The sequence below is a fragment of the Bufo gargarizans genome, unplaced genomic scaffold, assembly GCF_014858855.1.
Source record: "Bufo gargarizans isolate SCDJY-AF-19 unplaced genomic scaffold, ASM1485885v1 fragScaff_scaffold_685_pilon:::fragment_4:::debris, whole genome shotgun sequence".
NCBI lineage: Eukaryota > Metazoa > Chordata > Amphibia > Anura > Bufonidae > Bufo > Bufo gargarizans.
In genome coordinates, this window is record NW_025334164.1 from 201,516 (window position 1) to 228,181 (window position 26,666).

At 45.5% G+C, this 26,666-nt stretch overlaps 1 protein-coding gene across 1 annotated transcript; it reads left to right on the forward strand.

The window, feature by feature from the left end:
* Positions 1 to 1,469: 1,469 nt before the first annotated feature.
* E2F5 (E2F transcription factor 5) lies at positions 1,470 to 23,003 on the forward strand. The gene is made up of 9 exons (XM_044273442.1): positions 1,470 to 1,713; positions 9,651 to 9,760; positions 11,164 to 11,325; positions 12,880 to 12,923; positions 14,638 to 14,702; positions 16,452 to 16,695; positions 18,059 to 18,241; positions 18,382 to 18,426; positions 21,576 to 23,003. Exons 1-9 carry the CDS (start codon positions 1,600 to 1,602, stop codon positions 21,683 to 21,685), a joined length of 1,077 nt encoding a protein of 358 aa, XP_044129377.1. The 5' UTR covers positions 1,470 to 1,599; the 3' UTR covers positions 21,686 to 23,003.
* The last annotated feature ends 3,663 nt before the right edge of the window (positions 23,004 to 26,666 follow it).

A 26,666-nucleotide genomic window follows, 5' to 3' on the forward strand; every position in this document is an offset into this window, starting at 1 on the left:
GGGCACATTCACTCCGCTTGCCCTTTTATTTGGAGTAAAGCATTAGAATACAGTACAGTATTAGATCCCTAATGACAATCTCTTTCCAAGGACTCATGCACACAACCGCGAGCTGGTCGGGCTGCGGACCGCAATGCAGGGCACTGACCGTGGGGCAGCCGCATAAGGATCGCAGACCCATTCACTTGAATGGGATCCGCACCGCAAAAAAGTTGTGCATGCAGTCCGGACAGAAAACTCACGGAAGTACTGCGTAGTGCCTCCGTTCAGCACCGCACCTCCCGGATTGCGGACCCATTCACACACAGCCGGTGCCCGTGTATTGCAGATCCGCTGTTTGCGGGCCGTGTGCATGAGCCCTAACAAAGCTACAGCCCCGCACCTCACATGGATCCAGAGATCTGCCCATTCACTTCTCCAATTGTTCCGCTAAATTTATATCAAGCTGGCAGCTCAGAGGGTGTATTTTCTGCTGCAGCTCAGGAGGTGTGTCCTTTCTGCTGCAGCTAAGGCGCGTCCTTTCTGCTGCAGCTCAGGAGGCGCGTCCTTTCTGCTGAAGCTCAGGAGGCGTGTCCTTTCTGCTGCAGCTCAGGAGGCGTTTCCTTTTTGTTGCAGCTCAGGAGGCGTTTCCTTTTTGTTGCAGCTCAGGAGGCGTTTCCTTTTTGTTGCAGCTCAGGAGGCGTGTCCTTTCTGCTGCAGCTCAGGAGGCGTGTCCTTTCTGCTGCAGCTCGGGAGGCGTGTCCTTTCTGCTGCAGCTCGGGAGGCATGTCCTTTCTGCTGCAGCTCGGTAAGCCAAAGAAATTAGATTACAAACAGCAGGTGGCGCTGTACAGATACATGTGTGTGTCCCATATACCCTGGCACATAGAGGACGTCCTATACACCTACAGTATGTACATTAGACCCCTCGTCTCCCTGCCTGCCAGGGTCCCCTCAGCCCATGACTTCCTAGCACTTCTCAGCTACAAGTTGGGGGCCACCGTTTTATAGATGCCCCCTCGTGCCCTGTGCACACATCACACACGGACCCATGGCGGGCCACATCCAGCGGAGCACGTGCTTCTGTGTTGTTCTCTTCCTCAGCCAATGGTAGCAGCTTCCCCAACTGCCCCTAGACGCTGATTGGTCGAGTCTGTCTGACGTCATTACCATAGAGCGTAAGCCACTGGGCAAAACTAGAGTCCAATAGTCCATCTTGGAAATGGGAACCATATCCGTATGTCATAAAAAACAGTACAGTATCTGGTTTGCGTTTTATAAATAACGTGAGCGGTGCTGGGGCGTCTGTTGGTCACCGCAATACAGAGAATGGAAATGTCTCTCAATTATTATGATAGCGTTTCTGGATTGTTGCCCTCATCCAATATGGCCGCACAGGTCTCACGTGAGGGGCCGGGCCACTTAAATATGTCACTGTGTGGTACCATTTTTTCCCCTTCTGGTTTCTGTCTCCCGGGCAACGCTGCGACCAGACGTCATTTCCCGTGTGTTCGCGTCTCTCGTGGTGCTCCGCGTGTTCCGTGGAGAGTCCCCGGTGTTACCTGGCAGAGGGGGCGGGCGGGCTGCAGAGGCCTGCCCCCGGTATCACGGGCCGTCACTATGGCGGAGCCGGCGGGGGTGTCCAGCAGGCATGAGAAGAGTCTGGGGCTCCTCACCAGCAAGTTCGTGTCCCTTCTGCAGGAAGCGAAAGACGGAGTGCTGGACCTGAAAGTGGTGAGTGACAGAAGCCCCTGTAGTCGGGTGAGGTCGCCGGGCACGTGCCTGTAAGATGGCTGACAGTGCAGGGTAATCTACTTCCTTGGCGTTTTCACGATTATTCCTTGTTGTCAGTGAATGGAAACCTGTCCTGATCCCTCAGGTGTGCAGCTAACAGGCCAAATTCTATCCCTCTAGAAAATGGGAGTTGGCTGACGCTAAGGGTAGCGGTTGAGCGCTGAGCCGTACGTCATTTATAATGGCGAGCCTCTTTCTTCGGATTGTTGGGGGTTGGATGTTTATGACCTGTCAGGTTAGTGTCACTGACCTACCCGCCAGTTCCCTTTATTTATGGCAAAGTCTAAGGCGAGTGTGAACAGAGCCTTACCTCGTGAGTGCGTTACTTATCCAGCGCCTCTATAAGGCCGGGAATCGGTCGGGTTCTTGTCCAGCCCATTCTTGGCATATTTGCTGGACTCCTTTTGGCCCCTTTCACATGAGCGAGTTTTCCGCGTGGGTGCGATGCGTGACGTGAACGCATAGCACCCGAGATGCGGAGCAAGACGGATTGGTCATGACCCACAATGCAAGTCAATGGGGACGGATTGGTCATGACCCACAATGCAAGTCAATGGGGACGGATTGGTCATGACCCACAATGCAAGTCAATGGGGACGGAACCATTTTCTCTGACACAATAGAAAACTGACCCGTCCCCCATTGACTTTCAATAGAGTTCATGACGGATGCAGACGGTTGTATTATCAGAAATGGAAGCAGTAAAAACGCTAGTGAGAGAGTAGCCTTATCCCGTATGCGTTGCTGCTCCTGTATTAGGCGGTAGATTTTTCCAATGAGATTCTGCGTTTCGGGAGCCCGAGGGCTGTTTCACACAGCGAATATTGCAGAGGCCAAATCCACCGTGTATTCGGTTTCAGCCGTGGTTTTATTTTGGTTTCAGTGCCGCCGACCCACCTGCAGTTTAGTGGACTCAAGCAGAGCTAATTGGTGAGGCTAGCCTCACACTAGCGGTAAGAGATCCGGCAGGCTGGACGCTACTGGAATGTTTGTCTGCCCTGTTAACTATAATGGGGTCCGGCCATTAACTGGCAAATATGCCGGGATTTCGGTGGAGACCAACGCTGCGTGTAGCGGTTTCTCTCCGGCTGGTAAGTGATCCCGCACCATACAGTGGTCTTCTCCGACCCATCGTAAGTGGGGAAACGCACACAATGTCTCAGACTTGGATCCAACCATAACGGCCACGTCTCTGGTACTAGCTGGATTAGGCGCTGTTCGCAGCTGTTCCTGACGGTTCTATGTAAGGACTTGTTTTATCTCTTAGTTATCTGCTTATTGTTCTCAAATCGTCACTTTCTCTTATCTTGGATGACATTTTGGGGCTTTGGAACCGATTACTCAGGTTACAACATACAATGGTCCGGTGATACCAGATGTCACACTTTTTTGCAGCCAAGGTGGGCAAAGGGGCACATATTCCAAAGTGCACCTTTTGGATTTCGCAGGCCATTTTTTACACATTTTGATTGCAAGGTTCTTCTCACACATTTGGGCCCCTAAATTGCCAGGGCAGTATAACTACGCCACAAGTGAACCCATTTTGGAAAGAAGACACCCCAAGGTATTCCGTGAGGGGCATGGCGAGTTCCTAGAATTTTTTATTTTTTGTCACAAGTTAGCGGAAAATGATGATTTTTTTTTTTTCTCTTTTTTCCTTACAAAGTCTCATATTCCACTAACTTGCGACAAAAAATAAAAAATTCTAGGAACTCGCCATGCCCCTCACGGAATACCTTGGGGTGTCTTCTTTCCAAAATGGGGTCACTTGTGGCGTAGTTATACTGCCCTGGCAATTTAGGGGCCCAAATGTGTAAGAAGTACCTTGCAATCAAAATGTGTAAAAAATGGCCTGCGAAATCCGAAAGGTGCCCCTTTGCCCACCTTGGCTGCAAAAAAGTGTCACACATGTGGTATCGCCGTACTCAGGAGAAGTTGGGCAATGTGTTTTGGGGGGTTATTTTACATATACCCATGCTGGGTGAGAAAAATATCTTGGCAAAAGACAACTTTTCCCATTTTTTTATACAAAGTTGGCATTTGACCAAGATATTTCTCTCACCCAGCATGGGTATATGTAAAATGACACCCCAAAACACATTCCCCAACTTCTCCTGAGTACGGCGATACCAGATGTGTCACACTTTTTTGCAGCCTAGATGCGCAAAGGGGCCCAAATTCCTTTTAGGGGGGCATTTTTAGACATTTGGATCCCAGACTTCTTCTCACACTTTCGGGCCCCTAAAAAGCCAGGGCAGTATAAATACCCCACATGTGACCCCACTTTGGAAAGACACCCCAAGGTATTCAATGAGGGGCATGGCGAGTTCCTAGAATTTTTTTTTTTTTTGCATAAGTTAGCGGATATTGATTTTTTTTTTATTTTTTTTTTATTTTTTTTTTCTTACAAAGTCTCACTTTCCGCTAACTTAGGACAAAAATTTCAATCTTTCATGGACTCAATATGCCCCTCACGGAATACCTTGGGGTGTCTTCTTTCCGAAATGGGGTCACATGTGGGGTATTTATACTGCCCTGGCTTTTTAGGGGCCCTAAAGCGTGAGAAGAAGTCTGGAATATAAATGTCTAAAAATGTTTACGCATTTGGATTCCGTGAGGGGTATGGTGCGTCCATGTGAGATTTTATTTTTTGACACAAGTTAGTGGAATATGAGACTTTGTAAGAAAAAACAAAAAATTTCCGCTAACTTGTGCCAAAAAAAATGTCTGAATGGAGCCTTACCAGGGGGGAGTGATCAATGACAGGGGGGTGATCACCCATATAGACTCCCTGATCACCCCCCTGTCATTGATCACCCCCCCGTAAGGCTCCATTCAGACATCCGCATGAATTTTTACGGATACATGGATACATGGATCGGCTCCACAAAACGCATGCGGACGTCTGAATGGAGCCTGACAGGGGGGTGATCAATGACAGGGGGGTGATCAATGACAGGGGGGTGATCAATGACAGGGGGGTGATCAATGACAGGGGGGTGATCAATGACAGGGGGGTGATCAATGACAGGGGGGTGATCAATGACAGGGGGGTGATCAATGACAGGGGGGTGATCAATGACAGGGGGGTGATCAATGACAGGGGGGTGATCAATGACAGGGGGGTGATCAATGACAGGGGGGTGATCAATGACAGGGGGGTGATCAATGACAGGGGGGTGATCAATGACAGGGGGGTGATCAATGACAGGGGGGTGATATGGGGTGATCATGGGTGATCAGGGGTTTATAAGGGGTTAATAAGTGACGGGGGGGGGGTGTAGTGTAGTGTAGTGTGGTGTTTGGTGGGACTGTACTGACCTACCTGAGTCCTCTGGTGGTCGATCCTAACAAAAGGGACCACCAGAGGACCAGGTAGGAGGTATATTAGACGCTGTTATGAAAACAGCGTCTAATATACCTGTTAGGGGTTAAAAAATTCGGATCTCCAGCCTGCCAGCGAGCGATCGCCGCTGGCAGGCTGGAGATCCACTCGCTTACCTTCCGTTCCTGTGAGCGCGCGCGTTCACAGGAAATCTCGCGTCTCGCGAGAAGACGCGTATATGCGTCCAGGAGGAATAAAGCAACCACCTCCCGGACGCATATACGCGTACAGCGGTCGGGAGGTGGTTAAAAGGGGCGTCTGCAGTGACAACCAATGACAGAACTGGACATGAGATTAAATTTAAAGGGGTTTTCCTTGTGATGCTGACGACCTATCCTCTGGATCTGATCCGCGGGGGTCCGACACCCCATGTAGCCGGACAACCCTTTTAAAGTGTCGCAAATCGGCCTCTAAAAGTTGCACATTCTGCTGTTTTGGGACGGCCGATAAAATGTTGCAAATAGCTATAAAAAGTTAAGTTTTTAGCATTTAAAAAGTCTCAACCTTGTCAAAAAGCGTTTATATTTAGCAAAGACACGTTCTAAAAATGAGGTGAAACATGTCGCTACTTCCGTCACGTGGTGATTGAGTCCCTCCATGAGGGAAGCAAACGCACAGCCCGCACTGAATCCTGACCGCTTCGTTTCTATGGCTCTGCGCACATGAACATCCGTTTTTACGCATCATATGAGTTCAGGATGTTCTATATTGTGCGTTTTACACTCAGCCCTGGTTCCATAAAAGGGAATGGGGCTAGGTGAAAATCGGAAGACGTCCGGATGCTTCTCACTGATTGCTGGGAGATATTAATGACATCATGTATACAAAGTTTAAAGGGGTTCTCCGAGAGTTACTGATACTGGATAGGTCAATAGTATCTCCGACACCTGGCACCCCCGCCAATCAAATGTTGGCGAAGGCAGCGGGCTTCTCCAGCTTAATAGGCCATGTGATGTCACATTCATCAGTCACATGACGTAGGTGCAGTGAATGGGGCGGAGCGCAATACCAAGCACAGCCACTATACAATGTATGGCGCTGTGCTGATTAGCCAGGGTCCCAGTTACAAGGCACTTGCTAATGTATTGTGATTGTCCATATTACCTGCTCTGCTGGCTTATTTTTTTCCCCATCACATTATACACTGCTTGTTTCCATGGTTACGACCATCCTGCAATCCGGTGGTCGTGCTTGCACACTGCAGGAAAAAGCACCAGCCTATTGTATTTGAGCTGCAGTGGTCGCCATAACCCCTGGATACGAGCAGTGTATAATGTGATGGAAAAATGAATCCTGCCAGTAAAGGAGGCAATATGGACAATCGCTATATATTAGTGAGTGCCGTGTAATAACTTTCTCTACATCATAAGTGCCATTTGCTGAAGTGAAACAACCCCTATGTATTTTGGTGTCCACAAAAAAACGGATCCGCAATTTTTTTTTTTCAGAACCATTGAAGTGAATGGTTCTACATACGGTCTGCAAAAAAAAACGGAATGGACACAAAGAAAATAAGTTTGTGTGTATACTTCCGTTTTTCTTCACACACGTGAGAAATGCAGCAAAAACTGATTGCATCCATGTGGAAAGAACTGAAACGCTGAAGGAGAGCGGAGATAAAACTGATTAAACGTAGAAAATGGTTGGCGTTTCCCTGGACAGACTCTGACACAATCCGCCACGCTCGTGTGACAGAGGCCGAAGGGTTTCATACTCAGGGGGTTTTGGCATTTTTACTATTTATTGCAGGGTTTTTTGGGGGGGATTTTTTTAAATTTTTTTATATGCGGTCAGATGTTACTTTTACAGATGTGCGAATTTCCTGTTATGAAATTAGTTCACTCTTCGTTTGGTGTTAATAGCAGAATTGCGTTATGGATTCTGTTACCATGGACCATAACGTAATTCTATGACTGAATGCATATTCTAGGACTCCCCTGCATAACGGAAACGGGACGGATCCGTTTTGCAGCCCATAGACTTCTATTATGACAGAATGAATAACGGAATGCCTCTAAGGGCATTCCGTCATAGAATTACGTTATGGTCCGTGGTAACGGAATCCATAACGCAATTCTGCTATTAACACCAAACGAAGCGTGAACAAATTTCATAACATCTGTAAAAGTAACATCTGACTGCATAAAAAAAAAAAAAATAATCGTCCCCTAGCAACCATGCGTGAAAATCACACCGCATCTGCACTTCCTTGCGGATGCTTGCGGTTTTTCATGCAGCCCCATTCACTTCTATGGGGCCTGCGTTGCGTGAAAAACGCACAATATTGAGCATGCTGCGATTTTCACGCAACGCACAAGTGATGCGTGGAAATTACCGCTCATGTGCACAGCCCCATAGAAATGAATGGGTGTGGATTAAGTGCGGGTGCAATGCGTTCACCGCGGAAAACTCACCCGTGTGAAAGGGGCCTAAGGGTACGGGTACATGGCGACTCTGGTCACAGGATATCATAGAAGTGGTGATCCCATGGAAATGAATGAGATTGCCGCGCGACTCTCAAAATCCACGTGTTGGATTTTTTGCAACTCGCGCTGCAGTTCCACTAATTTCTATGGGATCACCGCAACTCTGCAATCCTGGCCGCGACCAGTGCAGATCGTGCCCCAACTGCCACAGCTTCAGACCATATGGCACAACAGAACACACAGAAGGTGGCGCTATACAGATACATTTTATTGAATAGCTCACGGAGTATAGTACATGTACGGCATTATGCGCCTACATTTGCATGGATTGGACTCTGCAGTGATCCAGCTTCATATGCGGCGAGTGCCAGCTCCATAACCCCGCAAAACCTCGACATTTAACCTCTCAGATGCCATGTTCAATATGCTGATCGCAGCGTCTGTGGAGAGTCTGGACGCTGCTGAAGCCTTCCATGGCTGCCATGGTAAGGACCCTGCTAAACTGTGCATAAGACACAGCTCCACAGGGACAGTGTCAGAATCCTATTTAGGCCTCATGCACACGCCCGTTGCCCGGCCATGGCTGTATTGCAGCCCACAAACAGTTGGTCCGCAATATACAGGCACCCGCCATGTGCTCCCCGCATCACTGTGAATGGGTCCGCAATCCGGAGCTGCAGTGTGGAAAGGAGGCACGGAAGCACTGCTGAGTGCTTCCGTGGTGTTTCTGTCCGTGCCTCCGCACCACAAAAAAATGAGACTTTTAAAAAAATTTGCGGAGCGGACGGATCACGGACCCATTCAAGTTGAATGGGTCACAATCCGTCCCAGCCGCCGCACGGACGTTGTCCGTGCATTGGGGGACGCAAATTGCCATCCCCAATGCACGGAACGGCCGTGTGCATGAGGCCTCGCCCTAATAGATCTCTATAGTAGGTTACTATGATGCTGTGCGCTCCCGTGCGCATGATGTATGCCGCTCCAGGACATTTGGCCCGCTCAAGGACTGTATGTCTCGGAGGGCATACGGTCGTGTGCAAGAGGCCTTAGCGAGACTAAGACAAGGGATCAAAAAACCCCAGGTTCTAGCCCCCTGAGGGACTAATAGATATTAAGTAAAAAAAAGACCAAAAACACCAAATAATACAGTTTAAATCGCCCTCTTTCCCAATTGTACATGTAAACAATAAAAAATAAACATATTAGTTATCGTCGATTCCAAAAATTGTAATTTCTTCTGCGGTGAATACCCAAAAAAAGCCATTCACCATTTTTTTTTTTTTTTTTATCTTGTCCCCCCCCCTCCTCCAAAGAAATTGAATAACAGTGATCAAAAAGTCATACATACCACAAAAATTGTACCAATAAAAACTAGTTTGAAACAAGCCCTCATACAGCTCTGTAGACTGAAATAGATTTAAAAAAAAAAGTTATGGCTATCAGAAGATGGCAAAGTAAATAAATTAAAAACTATTGTATTGCCGTAATCAGATTGAGCTGCAGAATAAGGGCGTCATGTAAATTTTTTAGCGCACAATGAAAATGTGTAGACATCTGAGTCTCATTTCCTTCTGGGATTCGCGTCCCCACCTATCCCTTGGTTGAACGTGATGGATTTTTTTTTTTTTTTTTTTTTTTTTTTGTGTGACGCTAGGGAGGCTCATCCCAGTATGTCCTCTCCTGCCATTGGCTGCTCGCCACCCAAACCCGTTGCACTAGCATTTTTACGCCGAAGTGGCAGGGACCGGCACATCAGCCTACGGTAGATTTATAATCCTTTACACCTGAAAGGCAGAAAAGAGGAGTAAAAACGACTCCACTCAGGGGCTGTAGGAGTAGTTTTTTTTTCCAAGCGCACAGACTGCCAGAGGTGCGAGCCTGGGCAGAAATTAGGCAAACCCTCCGGCAGCTCAGGGGGAAACGCAGCTAGTCTTTAAATTACCCCCACTGTGCTAAAAAAAAGCCTGAAAAACTACCACAGAAAAAATTGACAGAGGCAAAAAAACACAAATGCAGTTATTCTGAAAGAGCTGCTTTTTTTTAACATGTACTGCATACTCTTCCAGGCTGCTGACACTCTGGCTGTGAGACAGAAGCGCCGAATCTATGATATCACTAATGTCCTGGAGGGGATCGGTTTGATAGAGAAGAAGTCAAAGAACAGCATCCAATGGAAGTAAGAATAAAAAGAAAATCTACATTTTGGTGTAGAATCGGACATGGTGGGTGGTTGAGATGTGTCCATGATGTAGTTGATACGATGAAGTGAACGGGAGCAATGCTGCAGTAACCTTGCTCCGTCTGCTACAGAAGTGCACGTAGCTGAGTAGTTGCAGTGCCGGAGCTACTGCAAAACACCTGATCGGGGGGGGGCGTCTGTCCTCTGCCATCAATATCAAACTACTGGGAAATGCCTTTAAATGTCTTTTTGTCCTACTGCAGACAGGGCAGAGGAGGGAGGCTTGTGTTCCAGCCAGTTGTCTTGCAGCCAGACACAGGACGGTAAAGCCTCATGCAGACGTCCGTGGAACACGGTCTGTGAGATGCCGGACTGGCATTGCAGGAGCGCACAGCGTCATAGCAACCAATGACTCCTGTAATGCCAGTCTGGTATCTCACGGACAGCGTTCCACAGATGTCTGCCTAAGGAGGGGGACCTGCCTGAGCTACTGGGACACCTGTAATGTGAGATAAAATAGGAGCAAAGGAAAGGTGGGAGATTAAAGGGGTTCTCCGGGAATTAAGAAAATGAAAATACGTAAATATTACTTTATTATAAGTATATTCCTAAATACCTTACATTAGTTATAATGGCTTGTTTTGTCCAGGGATCAATCATTAGGAGAAACAAAATGGCCGCTGCCCTATTAGTACACACAAAACCTGTCCTAATCACAGAGGACGACAAGTTACTTCACAACACTGATATAAAGATCTGCCTCATCCTTCCTCCATGTCGGGGATTATGATCCTGAAGACAGTTTAATATGATATTTAGCTGAATTTTTGTGGGAATCGAGTTCATGAGGAGACATAAAGTACAGAGAGGACAGACAGGGCAGACTGTTGTAATGTGGAGCTGTGGTAATGGAGACTGCATAGAAGTGCTGCTGCTCATTATCCACATCTGCTTATGAACTCTATTCCAACTCAGATTCAGCTAAAGATAATTTGTATTCAGGATGATAATTCTTGACAAGCAGAGAGGACGATGAGACAGCTCTTTAACTCAGTAAAGTGAAGTAACTTGTCTACCTGTAGTACAGGTTTTGTGTGTACTAATAGGATGGCGGCCATTTTGTTTCTACTAATGATTGCTCCCCAGACACAAAAAGCCATTAAAACTAATTAAAGGTGTTTGGGAACATATTTATAATGAAGTCATATTTAAGTATTTTCATTTTCTTAATTCCCAGAGAACCCCTTTAAGGGAGGAAGGGCTGAGATTGCTTTGTGCAGTTTCTGGTTTGTTCTCCTTTAAGACCTGTCATGCTATTGCAGTAAAGAGAATATTTTCATTCATTAGTTTCCACAGATTTTGTCATCTTTTGATCTGAGGTTACTTTCTTTCCCTCTCAGGGGTGTTGGCGCTGGGTGCAACACAAAAGAAATCCTGGATAGACTGAAGAATCTTAAAGCTGAAATTGGAGACCTGGAGCTGAAGGAGAAGGAGCTGGACCAGCAGAAAGTGTGGCTGCAGCGGAGCATCAATAATGTCATGGACGACACCGAGAATCAAGTATATCCTTTTCATCTGCTCTCTTAAGGGGGCTGTAAATGGTATTAAAGTCCTAAAATAAGGGGCATTACCAACCACTACACTGTATGAGGAACTGATCAGCACAGGTATAAACCTATTCATATCTATGTAAGGAAGCCTACCCTTTAGACCTGTAGATTGCCTGTAAATAATGAAATAATTTTTTGACTTACACCTCCGTATGACATTGTAGACATACAGAGGGACGCTGTGTAGGGTTCTCGGTAAGGGTATGCTCACATGTGACAGGTTTGTTGCTGGAATGATGGACAACCTCTGAGCTAGATTAAGGCACCCATAGAAGTGTACGGAGTCCTACTGTACTTGCGTATGCCTTAATTTTTATACCAAGATACTGAGCACTTTTTTTTTCTGAATCTGTAAAAAAAAAAACATAAAACCAAAATTAAATCTGACAGAACCAAAAACCTACCATGTTCCACTGATTGTCTTAATGAAAGTAAATATGAAAAAGGGGCTGTGTCAAGTTTCTGAGTTATCCCCTATCCACAGGATAGGGAAAGCAGATAAATGGCTGATCGCCGAACCCCAGTCCTGATGGCGCAGCAGGCCGTGCATATCTACTGTCGCTCCATTCGTTCAGTACAGAAGTGCCCAGGAGCGATGTCTGTCACTCCAAGTGCCCAGGGCCCCCCAGCGTTACTTGGCCAAAACCTCTGCCCTTGTTAGCAGCCTGCCCAGTATCCTTGTGGCGTCACTATCACACCAGTGACCATAAGGGACCATGTGTTATCTCTGTGTAAGCCACAATGCAGTGTGACACGGTTTCACATGACTGATGTTGCTAACAAACTCCCTTTAAAAAACGTAGCTCAACCTTTAATCCGTTCAGCAAATTACGGACACAGTCTGTGTGTTTCACGTTTTACAGAACATCCGGCCCTTTTATAGAAGAGCCCTATCCTTGTCTGCACAGCGGTCAAGACTAGCACATATTCCATTTTTTTGTGGTGCCGCAGAATGGAACTACGGATGTGGACAGTACATTGTGTGCGGTCCACCTTTCTTGTGACCTCAGTGAAGTAAACGGGTCCACATCTGACCCACAAATAATGCAGATCGGATGTGGACCAAAAATTAGTTTGTGCATGAGCTCTTAGATAGACAAAAGGCCTCATTCACACAGCCTCATTACCACGGTTTTGTAGCACCTGTAGATATGAATGGGTCCTTTTCTGTATTTCCGCAAGCATCGGCTTGTCAGATTTCCATACTAATACACATGTCTCCCATAGGCACCCTTGTTACAGGAACACATGCTGAGCGGTAGCGGTATACATTTCTTTGTGGGATAACTCAGCACAGCAGATTAAAGGTAGACTGGTGTGTGCTCCCTGACCATATGGCAAAAGGGCACGCTGCGAGCCTACGACTGGTCGGTGCTTATGGCTACATCTATTGTAGATTAATTGATTTATTCTTTATCACCATACTGGTCACTGGGGGAGGGGGAGAACTAGTAGACATAATCTACACCGCTATATATATGCTTGTCTTCCTTAATACCGCCATACGTTCTCTTTTGTAACCCACGATGACCTTTGCAATTGCTTTAATGGTGAGTTTGTATTTGTTATTGACTAATGGTTTGATATCTACCGTATATATTTTCTTTGTACTGTAATGATGCAGCCATTTTTGGGTGACTGACTTCAAAGCTTCCTTATACCGCTTTGTGTTTGGTAATAGGTGTGTGTCATGTAGTTATTGCTTGGTTTAAAGGGGCTGGCTAGCTGCTAACATTTTTGAAGGGTCAGAATGTCATAACACAAATCATCGGGTCCCTCTGCTGCTCTGGTTCCGAAACTTTGTCTGTACTACCTGGTCCTTCTCAACACACAGGAAGTGACTCCGCTGTCAACTTAAAAAAAAAAAAAAAAAAAAAAAAATATCATTCTGAACTTTTTTTTTTTTTTTTTACAACTTATCAATTGGACAACCCCTTTAATGCCTTGACGAGTAAAGAACAATGCACTTATAGTTTTGCTGTAAAAGTGAAAGGTACTTGTCAAGTCATAAAATGCACCACATTTATTAACTGAGTGCGCCTCTTTTGTTGGCATAAAGAAGAGTCTGGCGCGCGCCTCAGTCTATCAAACAGCGTGCGCCTCAGTCATATATTTGGCACATTTTCAGCTTGCCTCCCATCCATTTAGAATGGATTATCTTTATTTATAGGGGTTGTCTGGGATTTTTATATTGGTGGCCTATCCTCAGGATAAAGCACCACCACTGAATCCTCCGAGGTGCTGAGCTTACGTTGTATGGTGAACTGCAGCTCGGGCCCTTTCAGTTGAATGTGACTGAGCCGCATAGAGGCCTTTTGGCAGAAGAACGTGACGTGACTGGCTTACGAAGAGGCCGCAGCTCTCACTGGAGCACCATGGCTTCTTCAAACAGCTTATTAGTGGGAGTGCAGAGTCTGACCCCCTCCGATACGATATTGATAACTTATCCAGAGGATAGACCATCAATATCAACACTCCGGACAACCCCTTTAAGCCAGTATTAATAAATTACTCAAGTTTGTTCTAGTTTACATTCTTCTTGGAAGTAAAGAATTTACATACTACACACAATATATTAGAATATAAATATAATATTTTACAATAATAACCCCGACTGCCCTGAAGGCTGCTGAGAGATCTCTTGGATAGGGAGTTCCAGTTCCATAGTGATCTATTTTAAAGGGGTTTTCCGAGACTTAAATACTAAGGACCTGTCCCCTAGAAAGGTCATCGGTATCTGATTGGTGGGGCTCCAACACCTGGGACCTCCAGCGATCAGCTGTTCTGAAAAGGCAGCAGCGCTTCTGTGAGCACCGCAACCTTCTCTCTGCTTTTCCTAGGCCAGTGAGGACACGTTCATGTGTCACGTGGACCAGGAACAGCTCAGTCCCATAGAAGTGAATGGGACTGAGCGCGATACCGAGCTGAGCCGCTATACAATGCACGGCGCTGTGCTTGGTGAGCAGAGAGAAGGTCGCAGCGCTCACAGGAGCACCAGTGCCTTCTCAAAACAGGTGTCGGACCCCCACCCATCAGATACTGATGACCTATCTAGAGAATAGGTCTTCAGTATTAAAATCTTGGAAAACCCTTTTAAATGTTATTTTAAATGCTTTTTCCCCATTAATAACATTTATCACCAGGCTAGATGATGACTGTCGGACGACAGGGCCCCCACTGCTTGGACCCCAGTGGTCTTGTGCTATGGATGAGTGTTACCCCCTTTGAAGGATAGTTTTGACCTATTTGTGCTCCGCTTTCCAGGTGACACACTTTTGGCTGTTCAGGCGCCTTCTGGCACACAGTTGGAAGTTCCAATTCCAGAAATGGTGAGTGTAAGTTCCTTCTGAGGTAATTTTTAAAGTAGGTTTATCAATGCCATTAGCGTTCTTATGATGTAAATGCATTGGAAATATGGCGACTGGAATGAACATACTAAGCGAGGCTCATTTATCAATGTTCTGCCTCTTTTCTACCTCTAAAAAGTGACAAGTCCAATCTGGCTGTGTTTTAGTCTTCCCTGATGGATCACCTGGACATACTTTTTTTTTCATGAGCTAAAAAGGCCAGAACACAATTTTTATGTTGTACCAGTTTTTTTTTTTTTCCCTTTTTCCCTTTTTCCCCCGTTGCTGAATCCATGCAGCTGGACACCTGGTCCTCTGTAATGGCAAATTGCACTGCTCAGTGCTCCGCCATTAGAGATCAGTCAGTCTCCTTATGTATGATGAGCAGAAGATTGATTTTAGGGCATAGTAGGGTAAAGGAGAATCGTACAACGCGTGCGCCTGTTCTTCTAGCACCATGTTAGAATAGCTCATTTTCACTAGGTTGGCATCTATGGAACTGATATGTTGCTGGACTAAAAAGGCTGTATTAGACAGCCTGATTCTGCCTGTGATTGTCAGGAAGGAAGCGTTCCTTCTCTGCAATCACCTGCTTGCTAGCGGAGGAGGCTGCTACTATTACGTACAGTGATCTCCTCCTCAGTATGGGGTAGAGCGATCACTATGCCATCGTTCTTCCCTATACTGAATCATTGTTTGCTGGCAGCAGATCATGATTAGACACCTTAATCTGCCACCTACAAAAGATGATTTGTAAACTTGTCAAAAGATTTGGGTTGCCCAATGAACGAGTGTTTGCTCATTCATCAGGTAATCGGCGGCAGTATTACACTGCCAGATGATCGCTAATCAGCGTTACTACGAACGTTCAATAGCGATCATCTGGCAGAAAATCTGTTAGTCTAATACTAAGGGAACCTGTCATCACCTTTATGCTGCCCATACTAACGGCAGTATAAAGTAGAGACAGGTGAGTTGATTTCAGCGGTCTATTTATAAGTAAAAGTAAGTGGTTGCCGAGAACAAACATCACAATCATTGCAGACTAGGCCTGGAAAAGGGTCCCGGCCACCTGAGAAGAGTCCTGGTTATTCATGGATTCCTGCTCTCCTTCCCACCTGCTGATGACTGACAGTCTTCTACCTAGTTTTCTTCCTTTTCTCTCTAGGAGAGAACTGCCAATCATCAGCAGGTGGGCGAGAGCAGGAGATATGAATAACCAGGACTCTTCTCAGGTAGATTTGACTCTTTTCAAGGCCTGGGCTGTAATGATTATGATGCTGGTTCTCGGCAACCACTTACTATTAGCTGATGAGTGACACACCGCTGACTCAGCATTTCTGTCACTATTTTATGCTGCCGTCAGTGAGGTCAACAGAAAGCTGATGACAGGTTCCCTTTAACCCATGGATGTCAAACTCCTGGCCCTCCAGATGTTGCAAAACTACAACTCCCATCATTCCCTGATAGCTGTAGTATGCCCAGGCATGATGGGAGTTGTAGTTTTGCAACAGCTGGAGGGCCACGAGTTTGACATCCCTGCTTTAACCCATTTCTCAGACAATTGGGCATTCTTATACAAGAATTGCAGTAGTTCAGAGAGTCGAGGTGTTCCTGGAGGAGGATCTGGACCTGAAGGGTTTTGTTGCTGTCCTGGTGCCACACTGTATCACATAACTTGTAATTGGTGCATCAACAAAACTTTCTTCTTCATGCTGATTAATTCTTTAGGGTCAAAATGGACAGAAAAAGTACCAGATTAGTTTGAAGAGCAGTTCTGGGCCCATCAGTGTGCTACTGATCAATAAGGAATCTAGTTCCTCAAAGCCGGTGGCTTTTCCTGTTCCTCCACCTGATGACATCACACAAACTCAAGTTCAGGCTGAACCATCCATTGCACAGAAACCGTCCACAGAGCCTAAACCTCAACTGACAGAGGAAAATCCAAATAAGGATGCAGAAGAATCGAGCACAAGTGAGTAAATCTGATATAGTCGTCGTAAAGGGGCACTGTAGGCATGAGATTGCCATGAAACATGTTCAGACTACACGATCAACCATAACATTTAACCCACCTGCCTAATGTTGTGGATGTCCTCCTTGTGCCTCCAGCACAGCTCTGACTGAGGTATGTACTCCATAGGAGCTCTAAAGGTGTCCTGTGGTATCTGGCCCCAATATATTAGCAGTAGATCCTGTAACATAGAGACTTCATGAATTGGACGTGTTTTTCTAGCACATCTCACAGATGCTCAGTTGAGATCTGGGGAATAGGGAACAAAGTCAACACCTTAAAGTTTATGTCCCTCAAACTTGAGTTTTTGAAGCGGATATGCGCCAAAAAACGCATTGAAAATGCACAAAAAACACATGGACTTACTTTTTTTTTTTCCTCTGCTTCCGGTTCAGCACTGATTCCACCCCAAGATAAGGCTACTCTCAGACTAGCTTTTTTGCTGGATCCGGCAGGGTTCAGCAAAAAACGCGTCCGTTACTGATAATACAACCATCGGCGTCCATTATGAACGGATACGGTTGTATTATCTTTAACATGGCTAAGACTGATCCGTTTTCAATTGTGTCAGAGAAAACGGATCCATCCCCATTGACTTGCATTGTGGGTCATGACTGATCCGTTTTGCTCCGCATCCCAGGATGGAAAGCAAACCGCAGTTACGTTTTGTTCCCATTGACAATGAATGTGGACAAAAAACAGAAGCGGTTTTTTTTTTCCAGTATTAAGACCCTACGACTGATCTCAATACCGGAAAATGTGAACACTAGTGTGAATGTAGCCTAAGGCATGCATGTTTCTTCTTTACAGCCCAAAAAAAAAATGGGAGTCTGTTTTGAGGTTTTTTGGAGCAGGTTTTGAGGCAGAAGCCCTCCACAATCTGCACCAGAAAAACTGTCAGCTGGCACTTAGGCTTCACTCCCCATGTGTATCAGTGAGCCTTGGGCGTCCATGATCATCAAATTGTCCTTCCTTGGACCACTTTTGGTAGGTACTGGGACCCCAAACCCCCCCCCCCTCCCACCTGCCATTCTGGATAGACTGTCATCTAGCCATCACAATTTGGTCCTTATTGAAGTCACTGAGATCCTTCCCACTCTTGCTGCTTTTAACGTATTGGCACAATGCCTAATATATCCCAGTCCTTGTCGGGTGATATTATCAGGCCTAGCTAGCCAGCCGACACTCTTGCACCTGAGATGCACACAAGAAGTACCTGGAGGATGGGGCTTGCTGAGTAGTTTGGACACATACATTAATAAGCAAATGTAAATCAAATCTCCAATACTACAATTTAACTTTAATTTTTTTTAACCTTTTTTAGAGGACGTGCGGGAGGACACACCTGTTAGCAGTTTATGTGAACTTCCAGATTCCCTCCTATATCCCAACCTGACGACCGATTTGGCTCCATCTACCGCCAGCAGCGGTGACTTCCTTCCAATGGATGTTAATAACATCCTTAAGACCAATACATTTGACATTGCAAAACTAGATGACCCAGAAGGTAAGGGGTTACTGCTCTGTTATACGATGCAGACCGTTTAATAACTGTATTATCAGTTTCTTTTGCATTCAGTATGCCGCAACGTGTAGCAACAAGATGGGTCATTTTTATTCTGAAACTTTTACTTTTCATTTTCAAAGGTCATATAAGTGGTGACCTAATTGATGAGCTGATGTCTTCTGATGGTAAGTGTTACCTTTTTGGTTGCCAGGCTATTTGGAATTGTTAATGAGCCTGTATACACAGCCTAACATGGTACCTATTATTAAAGGGGTTGTCTCCCTTCGAACATTGGTTGCCTATTGCTAGGATATGATACCAATGTCAGATAGGTGCAGGTCCCACATCTGGGACACGCACCCATCTCAAGAACGAAGTGCCCAAAGTTTGGGAGAGTGCACCGCTCGTGCGTGGTCACCTTCCATTCCTGTCTGTGGGAGAGTACTCGGCTATTTTCGGAAATCCCATAGAAATGAATGGAGAGCGCACCTCGCAAGCATGGCCAACACTCCGTTCACTTTAATGGGACTGTTGAAAATGGCAAAACCAGCACTTGGCGATTGTTGGCACTCCCATAGAAATTAATGGTGTGGGACCTGCATCTATCTGACATCGGTGGCATATCCTAGCGAGATGCCACCAATGTTCAAGATGAGACAACCCCTTTAAAGGTGTTATCCACTTTTGGCAAGTAGCCTAGATCATAGATCCCCGCTGCTGGGATCCCTCTGTGATCTACTATTACTGCCAGTCACCGCTACAGGAAGATTGAGGCGTGTAAGCAGTCTGTCCGTATGTCTGAATGAAGTTGTAAAAATCTGTGCACGAGCTGCAGAACCAAACAATAGATTCTCAGTCACTGAAATATCTGCCAAGTGTGAATGTCCTTTTACACAGAATCATTTGAAATCAGTGGACATCCTTGTATGTATGTAACAGCACATTCCTATAGCTGCCTCACTGTACTTCCATATACCCCCAAGTTCATAAGGTTTTATTTTCAGTTGCGTTGCTTATGAATCCAATAGAAATTAATTGTGACCTGCTCCATCTGATATGGCAGGTGCCATCTTCTCACCTGGCAGTATCAGTCCTGGGGGAGGAAAGCTCTGAACATGCAGCACCAGAGGGGGGACACAAGTCCCTGCAGCTCCTCAGTACATTACAGTCCATAGACCCAAGCTGTCCTTTAGAGCACTTTTCACTGGCTCTCTGCTTTGGATAAGGCCTCATACATTTTATGGTCCACAAATCTGCAAAATACAGGCGTGGTCTGTGTGCAATCCGTGCAATTCTTATTTTTTTTGCGGGCCCTTTTGACGTGTTTTGTGGAGATTCCAGCTTTTTGTGGCATGGACATATGGATGTAGAAAGCACATGGATGATCTGTGTGCTTTCCACATCCACATGTCCATTCCGCAAAACTATAGAGCATGTCCTATACTTGGACCCAAAATGCTGACCAAGGACCCACTGAAGTCAACGGGTCCGCAAAGAATGTGGATGTAACATGGACGAAATCCATATCTTGCAGATCAAAATTTGCAGACCACAATATACATAGAGTAGTGTGCATGAGGCCTAACAGCGTGAGCAGTAGTTTGCACCCACGACTACTGCTCCGTTCAAACTCTTAACTCTTTACCACCGTTCTGCAGCCGGCCCACAGAGCATATGCAATGTAATAAAAGGGCCTTCCCCTGCCATAGTATGTGCATACAGTGTATTTCTGTCTATACAAAACTGCTGACAGATATAGGTGGGGACATGGGGTGAAAAAAATCAGTTTACAATCCTGCTGGTACCACCCCCAGAAGTGCATCGGGGGCTGGCCTATGCTGTGGACAGGGGCTGTGGAGCAGCAGCTCGTACACTGAGCCTGAAGCACTGCTGGCCGTCCCCGGTACACTTGTGTGACTAGTGAAAGTGGGATTCTAAGCGGGTATTTTTTTTTTACTTTTGTACTACTGTTACTAAAAGCAAGCCAGAGAGGGGGTCACGTGGGGCAATGGTGGCCGAGAACAGGGCTTATAATTCTAAACAAACTTGTTGCTCTACAACATTTTTCTTATGTAGTATTTTAAATGGGCCAACAATTGTATTAAAATTGGAGTGCTTCTTTAAAGGGGTTTTCTGGGGATTAATAAAATAAAATAAAATTACTGAAAATATTACTTTATTCTAAATATATTCCCAAATACCTTTCATTAGTCATAATGGCTCGTTTTCTCTAGGGAGCAATCATCAGGGATAATAAAATGGCCGCCGTCCTATTAGTACACTCAAAACCTGTCCTAATTGCACAGCAGGACAAGTTACTTCGGAGCACTGAGTTAAAGAGCTGCCTCATCCTACTGCTCTGCTTGTCTGGGATTATGATCCTGAATACAGATAAGATTCATGAGGAGACATGAAGTACAGAGAGGAGGTGGGGTTGTAGTAATGAGCTCAGCACTTGTATGTAGTCTCCATTACCACAGTCTGTCCTGTCCCTCCTTTCTGCTCATGAATGCCATTCCCATGGAGATTCAGCTGAAGTTTTTATCAGCTTGTCTTCCTTTATCAAGCTTGTCCTGTGTGATTAGGACAGGTTTTGTGTGGACTAATAGGACGGCAGTCATTTTGTTTCTCCTAATGATTGCTCCCCGGACAAAGCAAGACATTATAACTAATGAAAAGCATTTGGAAATATATTTATAATATTTTTAAGTATTTTCATTTTGTTAATTCCTGGAAAACACCACCTTTTTTTTTAAAGGGGTTGTCTCATCTCAGACAATGGAGGCATATCGCTAGGACCCGCACCTATATCGAAAATTGGAGCCCCAAAAGTGGTGGTGGGCACACTGCACATGCGCAGCCGCCCTCCATTCATTATCTATGGGCTAGGCCAGTGATAGGCAACCTGCGGCTCTCCAGCTGTTGCAAAACTACAACTCCCACCATGCCCTGCTGTAGGCTAAAAGCTGTAGGCAGTCTTTGCATGCTGGGAGTTGTAGTTCTGCAACAGCTGGAGAGCCGCAGTTTGCCTATCACTGGGCTAGGCTATTTCCACCAGGCCCATAGAAGTGAACAGGAGCGGTGGCTGGTCATGCACGGTGTTCTCCCATTCACTTCCATGGGGAGACCACTGGTGGACTCCGGTCCAGCCACCACTTTGCGGGGCTCTGTTCCCAATATAGATGGCGGGTCAATGGGGGGCATATCCTAGCAATATGCCCCCATTGTCGGAGATGAGACAACCCCTTTAACGATTATCATATTTGCTAATATTGCATACCTAATCTTTACCGTATTTCACTTGTGACCGTTTTCCCTTTTCTCTCCCTGTCAGTGTTCCCACTCCTGCGACTTTCTCCAACGCCCGGGGACGACTATAATTTCAACCTGGACGACAGTGAAGGAGTCTGTGATCTGTTTGATGTGCAGATACTAAATTATTAGGTTCATGCCCCACTTTCTGGACTTCTGTCTACCTCCATCTGCCTTACAGTAGCGTTGTTTTTTTTACACTTGGATTTATATAATTTTTTTAATGTACAGTGAATTAGATTTTATAAATACATTGGTTCTTCCTATTACTGGACTTGTTTGTAGAAGAGAAGTCTTATTCAGAGACTAACAGTGGAAAACCAGATCTTTATAAAATGCCCCAAACTGCTAGGGACCGGTCATCCCACCTGAGGACTTGTTGTTTTTCTGCCTAGTATGTTGTGCGTGAGGTTTGCTCAGGTAAGAGCAGCTTCTCAAGGGCGTTGCTTGCTTTTGGCAAAAAATTGTAATACTTGTATAGTGACAAGAATCGGAAATTGCCGTAATATAGTGGACCATGGACCTGGGGATGGATTGTAGCAGGTCTTCGGTTCTTCCTTTCTGAGGGCAGCATAGTACGAAGGAGGCCAAATGCTTGGGAATGCAGTTTTCTCTAATTAAATTTAGTATTTTCTTGGAAAAAGGTGATTGAATGCTGCCAGGACTCTTAGAGAGAGCCCGGGAGTCCTGCCTTCCCTGTCCACACAGAGGGCTGTAAAATACAGACTCTTACAGGAAAAGCTTTCAGTCAAATGTGTGTAGGTGATGCAGGCCTTTTTATAAATTCTGGCATCATTGATTCTATGGCTATTCAACGCATATCCTGGCCAAAATCCTCCCAGATCATGCGGACATTGGTGCAGTCTTTGGTGCTGCAGATTTCACCGTCAAATTGACATGCCGCCAAATTAAAATCCAAATGCGCAAGTCCAAGGTATGTGTGGCTTTCATTGCAGAAAATTTCAGCAGCCTGTGGATGAGGTTTCACGTCTACTGCCTACACTGCAGGTTCTTTGTGCAAAATACCACAGTAGAGCATCCACGGCGTATATGACACATGGCTGTACCTGTAGGCTTACCTGTACGCGCGGGCGAGCTGCCTTACTGAAATTCCATTTCTGCACCAAAAGCTGCAAGTAACGCATGCAACAGATCTCCCCCTTGCATTGAAAAGGATGAAATCCGCACAAAGAACAGACTGCAGATCAAAGTCCGTACGGCAGGTCAAATTTCTGCAAAAAAAGCGCAGATTTTTCTAATCTCATACACTTTGCTGGTACTGTATTACGCTGTGGTTCTCCTGCATGAGAATCTGCATACGTTTGCAGGGGTTGTGCAGCAATTTTAGGCCTCATGCACATGCCGTTTTTCGGGTCCGCATCCGAGCCTGCAGTTTTTGCGGCTCGGGTGCGGACCCATTCACTTCAATAGGGCCGCAAAAGATGCGGCCAGCACTCAGTGTGCTGTCCGCATCCGTTGCTCCGTTCCGAGGCCCTGCAAAAAATATATAGCATGTCCTATTCTTGGCCGTTTTGCGGACAAGAATAGCCATATCTACAATGGGCCGCCCGTTCCGCAAATTGCGGAAGGCACACGGGCAGCTTCCGTTTTTTGCGGATCAGCTGTTTGCGGGCCGCAAAAAAACTGCACGGTCGTGTGCATGTAGCCTTATATTGATGACCTATCCTCAGGATAAGTGATCAATATCTGATCAGCGGGAACTTGACACCCGGGACCCCACCAATCAGCTGTTTGAAGAGGAGGTGACGCTCCATGTGTGTGCCTTCTGTTCATTACACAGACGGCTCGTAGTGTAATGACCAGGAAGCCTCATCTTCAAACGGCTGACCCCCCTGCTGATCAGATATTGATGACCTATCCTGAGGATCAGTTTATCAATAAAAATCATTGCACAAAACTTTAAGGAGCTTTTGACCTCTGTCTCTATGCTGCCTTCAGACAGGGTAACCCAGGGGACCTAACTGATCCGCATCACTAAATCCTCGGTCTCTAGTTGAGGTTGCCATCTTGTCATCTCACTGTAGACTTTTTTTTTTTTTTTTTTTTAAACTGCCTTTCTAACAAACAGGAGCTAAATCTAACACATGAGTAGAGAGAGGCTTAGGCTTAGCTGGGACTTTAAAGGGAATGTCACCAAAATGTACTTTCTGCCAGTTAAAACCAGATAATGACCCATATAGTTATTTTTTATTTTTTTTTCCCCCCCCTTCAGTTCTATTTTGGGAACATGATTATGGGGACTGCCATTTGCCATAGACCCAATGGACAGGAGGTGACCTCATTGAATGGATAATGTTCTAGGCATGCTCTGTGACCTGTGCAGAGGCCAGGAGGGAAAAGATAAGCTGTAATATCACCTAATGTGAATGGAGGATTCTGTATCTAAATGTAGCTGACATGTCATTGTGATCCTGAGGAAGAAGTTGTGCCTTTTTGTTAGGCTTAGTGGCCAGTGTTAAAACTGCAGGATATTAGGATTTTTTTTTATATATATATATATGGTAGATACTGACATGAAAAATTAAAGGTAGCATTACCAAAAAATTCATTAAAGATGCATTTAACATAAAGACTTTATTTAGAAAATAGGTTATTTTCTGATGACTCATTCCCTTTTAAATAGAATGAACGTATTTGATGTTATCGTTATCGGATCCTTGTGTATGACTTTCCAAGCGTTTGCAATAGTTTTATTCAAGGGATTTGTTCTGGGTGTATTTTCATAATGACATCAAAACCTCCTGTTCACTTCCAGCCTATGTTCATTTTCCAGTCATTGTATACATGATCCAGGTGATTGCACGTAGCCCTGTGTGCCGGGTGTCTGCAGTCCTGTCTACTTGCAGGCTTTCTTTTGGGGATACGTCATGGTTACATTTTGTAAGTGAATACAACAGGGGGCTGAAATGATGTGGCTGTTCTGAATGGGTTAAACAAATGTTTCGTTTACTTCTTGCTTGGAAAGGAACAAAGAAACTCCACTCACACCTAAAGGTTACTCTTAAAGGGGTTGTTCAGCCCTTCTTTCAAATGGGTAACCCTGCCCCTTGGCTCGTGATCATTAGGTGCTGGACTTCCTCCGATCGGATACTTATCCCCTATACACTCATTCCACAATGTTCCTGGCAAGTAAGGTCTCCAAAGGGGAGAGGTGAACAATTATCTTAATTTTTTTTTACCCTTGTTTAAAGGGAACCTGTCACGTTGAACAGTGTCTGAGCTGCAGGCAGCACTGTATAGAGCAGAAGGAGCTGAGCAGATTGATGTACAGTATAGTTTTGTGTGAAAAGATTCAGTAAAACTTGCAATTTGTCAAATTCCTATTTATTCTGAGCATTGAAGTTCAGGAGGCGGTCCTATCAGTGATTGACAGCTATCTCTGTATACACAATCATAGAGGGAAGACTGTCAATCACTGATAGGACCGCCTCCTTGACTTCAATGTCCAGAATGAATGAGCAGGAATTTAAATGAACGAAGAATTTCGTTATACTGAATCTTTTCCCATAAAACTATATATCAATCTGCTCAGCTTCTCCTGCCCGATAACATGCTGCCTGCAGCTCAAACACCTGCGATGACCCCCTAAGCCAAGTACACTACAGCGGATCGCACTGCGCAGGCACAATAAACTAGATTGACAATGCAGGAACAAGAACTCTGGGGGATTCGCGCAGGAAGGAAAAAAGAAAAGGCCATCAATTAAGTGCGATCTGGGAGGAAGGGGGAGAGGCAAGCTTGACCATTATCAAGGCCACTGCCCCCTTGAATTCAAGCTCCCAATTTGTGTCGGCTTCATTAGAAACCAGGCGACTTTAAAGTACTGCTGGTGGTTTAGGGGCATTTTGGCCTGACGGGTTCCCTTTACCTGTAACCACTATGGATTTGATGGTGACCTAATTCTGCCTCTGTAGGCCCACAGCAGGTCCAGGGGTTATTGGGGCTGTTTTTCCTGTCTGTACAGGTGGTAGGCAGTGGGGTAGATTTATCAAAACTGGTGTAAAGGAAAACTGGTTTACTTGCCTATAGCAACCAATCGGATTCCACCTTTCTTAGCTCCTATGGAAAATGAAAGGTGGAATCTGATTGGTTGCTAGGGGCAGCTAAGACCGTTTTCCTTTACACCAGTTTTGGTAAATCTCCCCCAATGTGTATATGGACCCCTACCTAGAGGAGACCACAGAAGAAAAAGTTTCCTCCACCAAATAATACAGCCTCCCTCCCAAAGAATACTTAGACCAGTTCAAAGGCTGCGCCTGGACTTTTCCATCGCCTGTTATATTAAGGCTGCCTTCACACACTGTGGATCTTGTTGTAGAAATTTCCATGACTGGAAATCCGTTCCATTAATTTGAATGGGAAGGCAAGCACGTGGATTTCTGCAAGGCGAGTGGCACTAATTTTCATGTGTGGAGTTTCTGCAGCGTGTGAACGCACCCTGATGCCCGCATTGCGCTTATGCACAAACCACTTCTTGGCATGTTTTTGTATCGCACAGTGAGACACAGTTGCACTAGTGATTTACTGACCGCAGATGTCCTTTCTAACATGTCAGCGGTGGTTTATCGGGTTGCTATAGTCAATCTAGCTGATTTTATAACCTACCCCTTAGGCTCCATTCACATGTCCTGTGGCGTGTTGCAGATCTGCAACACACCCGCCCGGCACCCCTATAGAAATGTCTATTCTTGTCTGCAGCTGCGGACAAGAATAGGATGTGTTCTATCTTTTGCAGAGCTGCGGACCCAAAGATCGGGACCGCTGTCCTGCATCCATTCTGTTCCTATAGAGAATTAATGGATCCGCACCCGTTCCGCAAAATTGCAGAACGGATGCGGACCCATTTGCAGACGTGTGAATGGAGCCTTACTATGTGCGTTCCCTTATTGTTCATTTAAGAATCTAACAAGCACTTAGAATCCTTCCGCCCATAAGTATTAGATAACTGTTCATGTTTATGGGGCCTCCTAACAGTGGTGGGAACATGAGAATCAGACATGTTGACTTGCGCGTGGATTCTCATGCAGAAAAGGGGTTGTCCAAGTTATATTTATTGATGACCTAATCATCAGGATAGGGGTCCGACACCCCC

What these genes read in the sequence shown, in the direction of transcription:
- E2F5 (XM_044273442.1), top strand. Translation starts at nt 1,600, where the DNA reads ATGGCGGAGCCGGCGGGGGTGTCCAGCAGGCATGAGAAGAGTCTGGGG. An exon ending in CCTTTGCAATTGCTTTAATG is followed by an intron (nt 12,924 to 14,637) that starts GTGAGTTTGTAT and finishes TCCGCTTTCCAG; the next exon opens with GTGACACACTTTTGGCTGTT. An exon ending in AAAACTAGATGACCCAGAAG is followed by an intron (nt 18,242 to 18,381) that starts GTAAGGGGTTAC and finishes TCATTTTCAAAG; the next exon opens with GTCATATAAGTGGTGACCTA.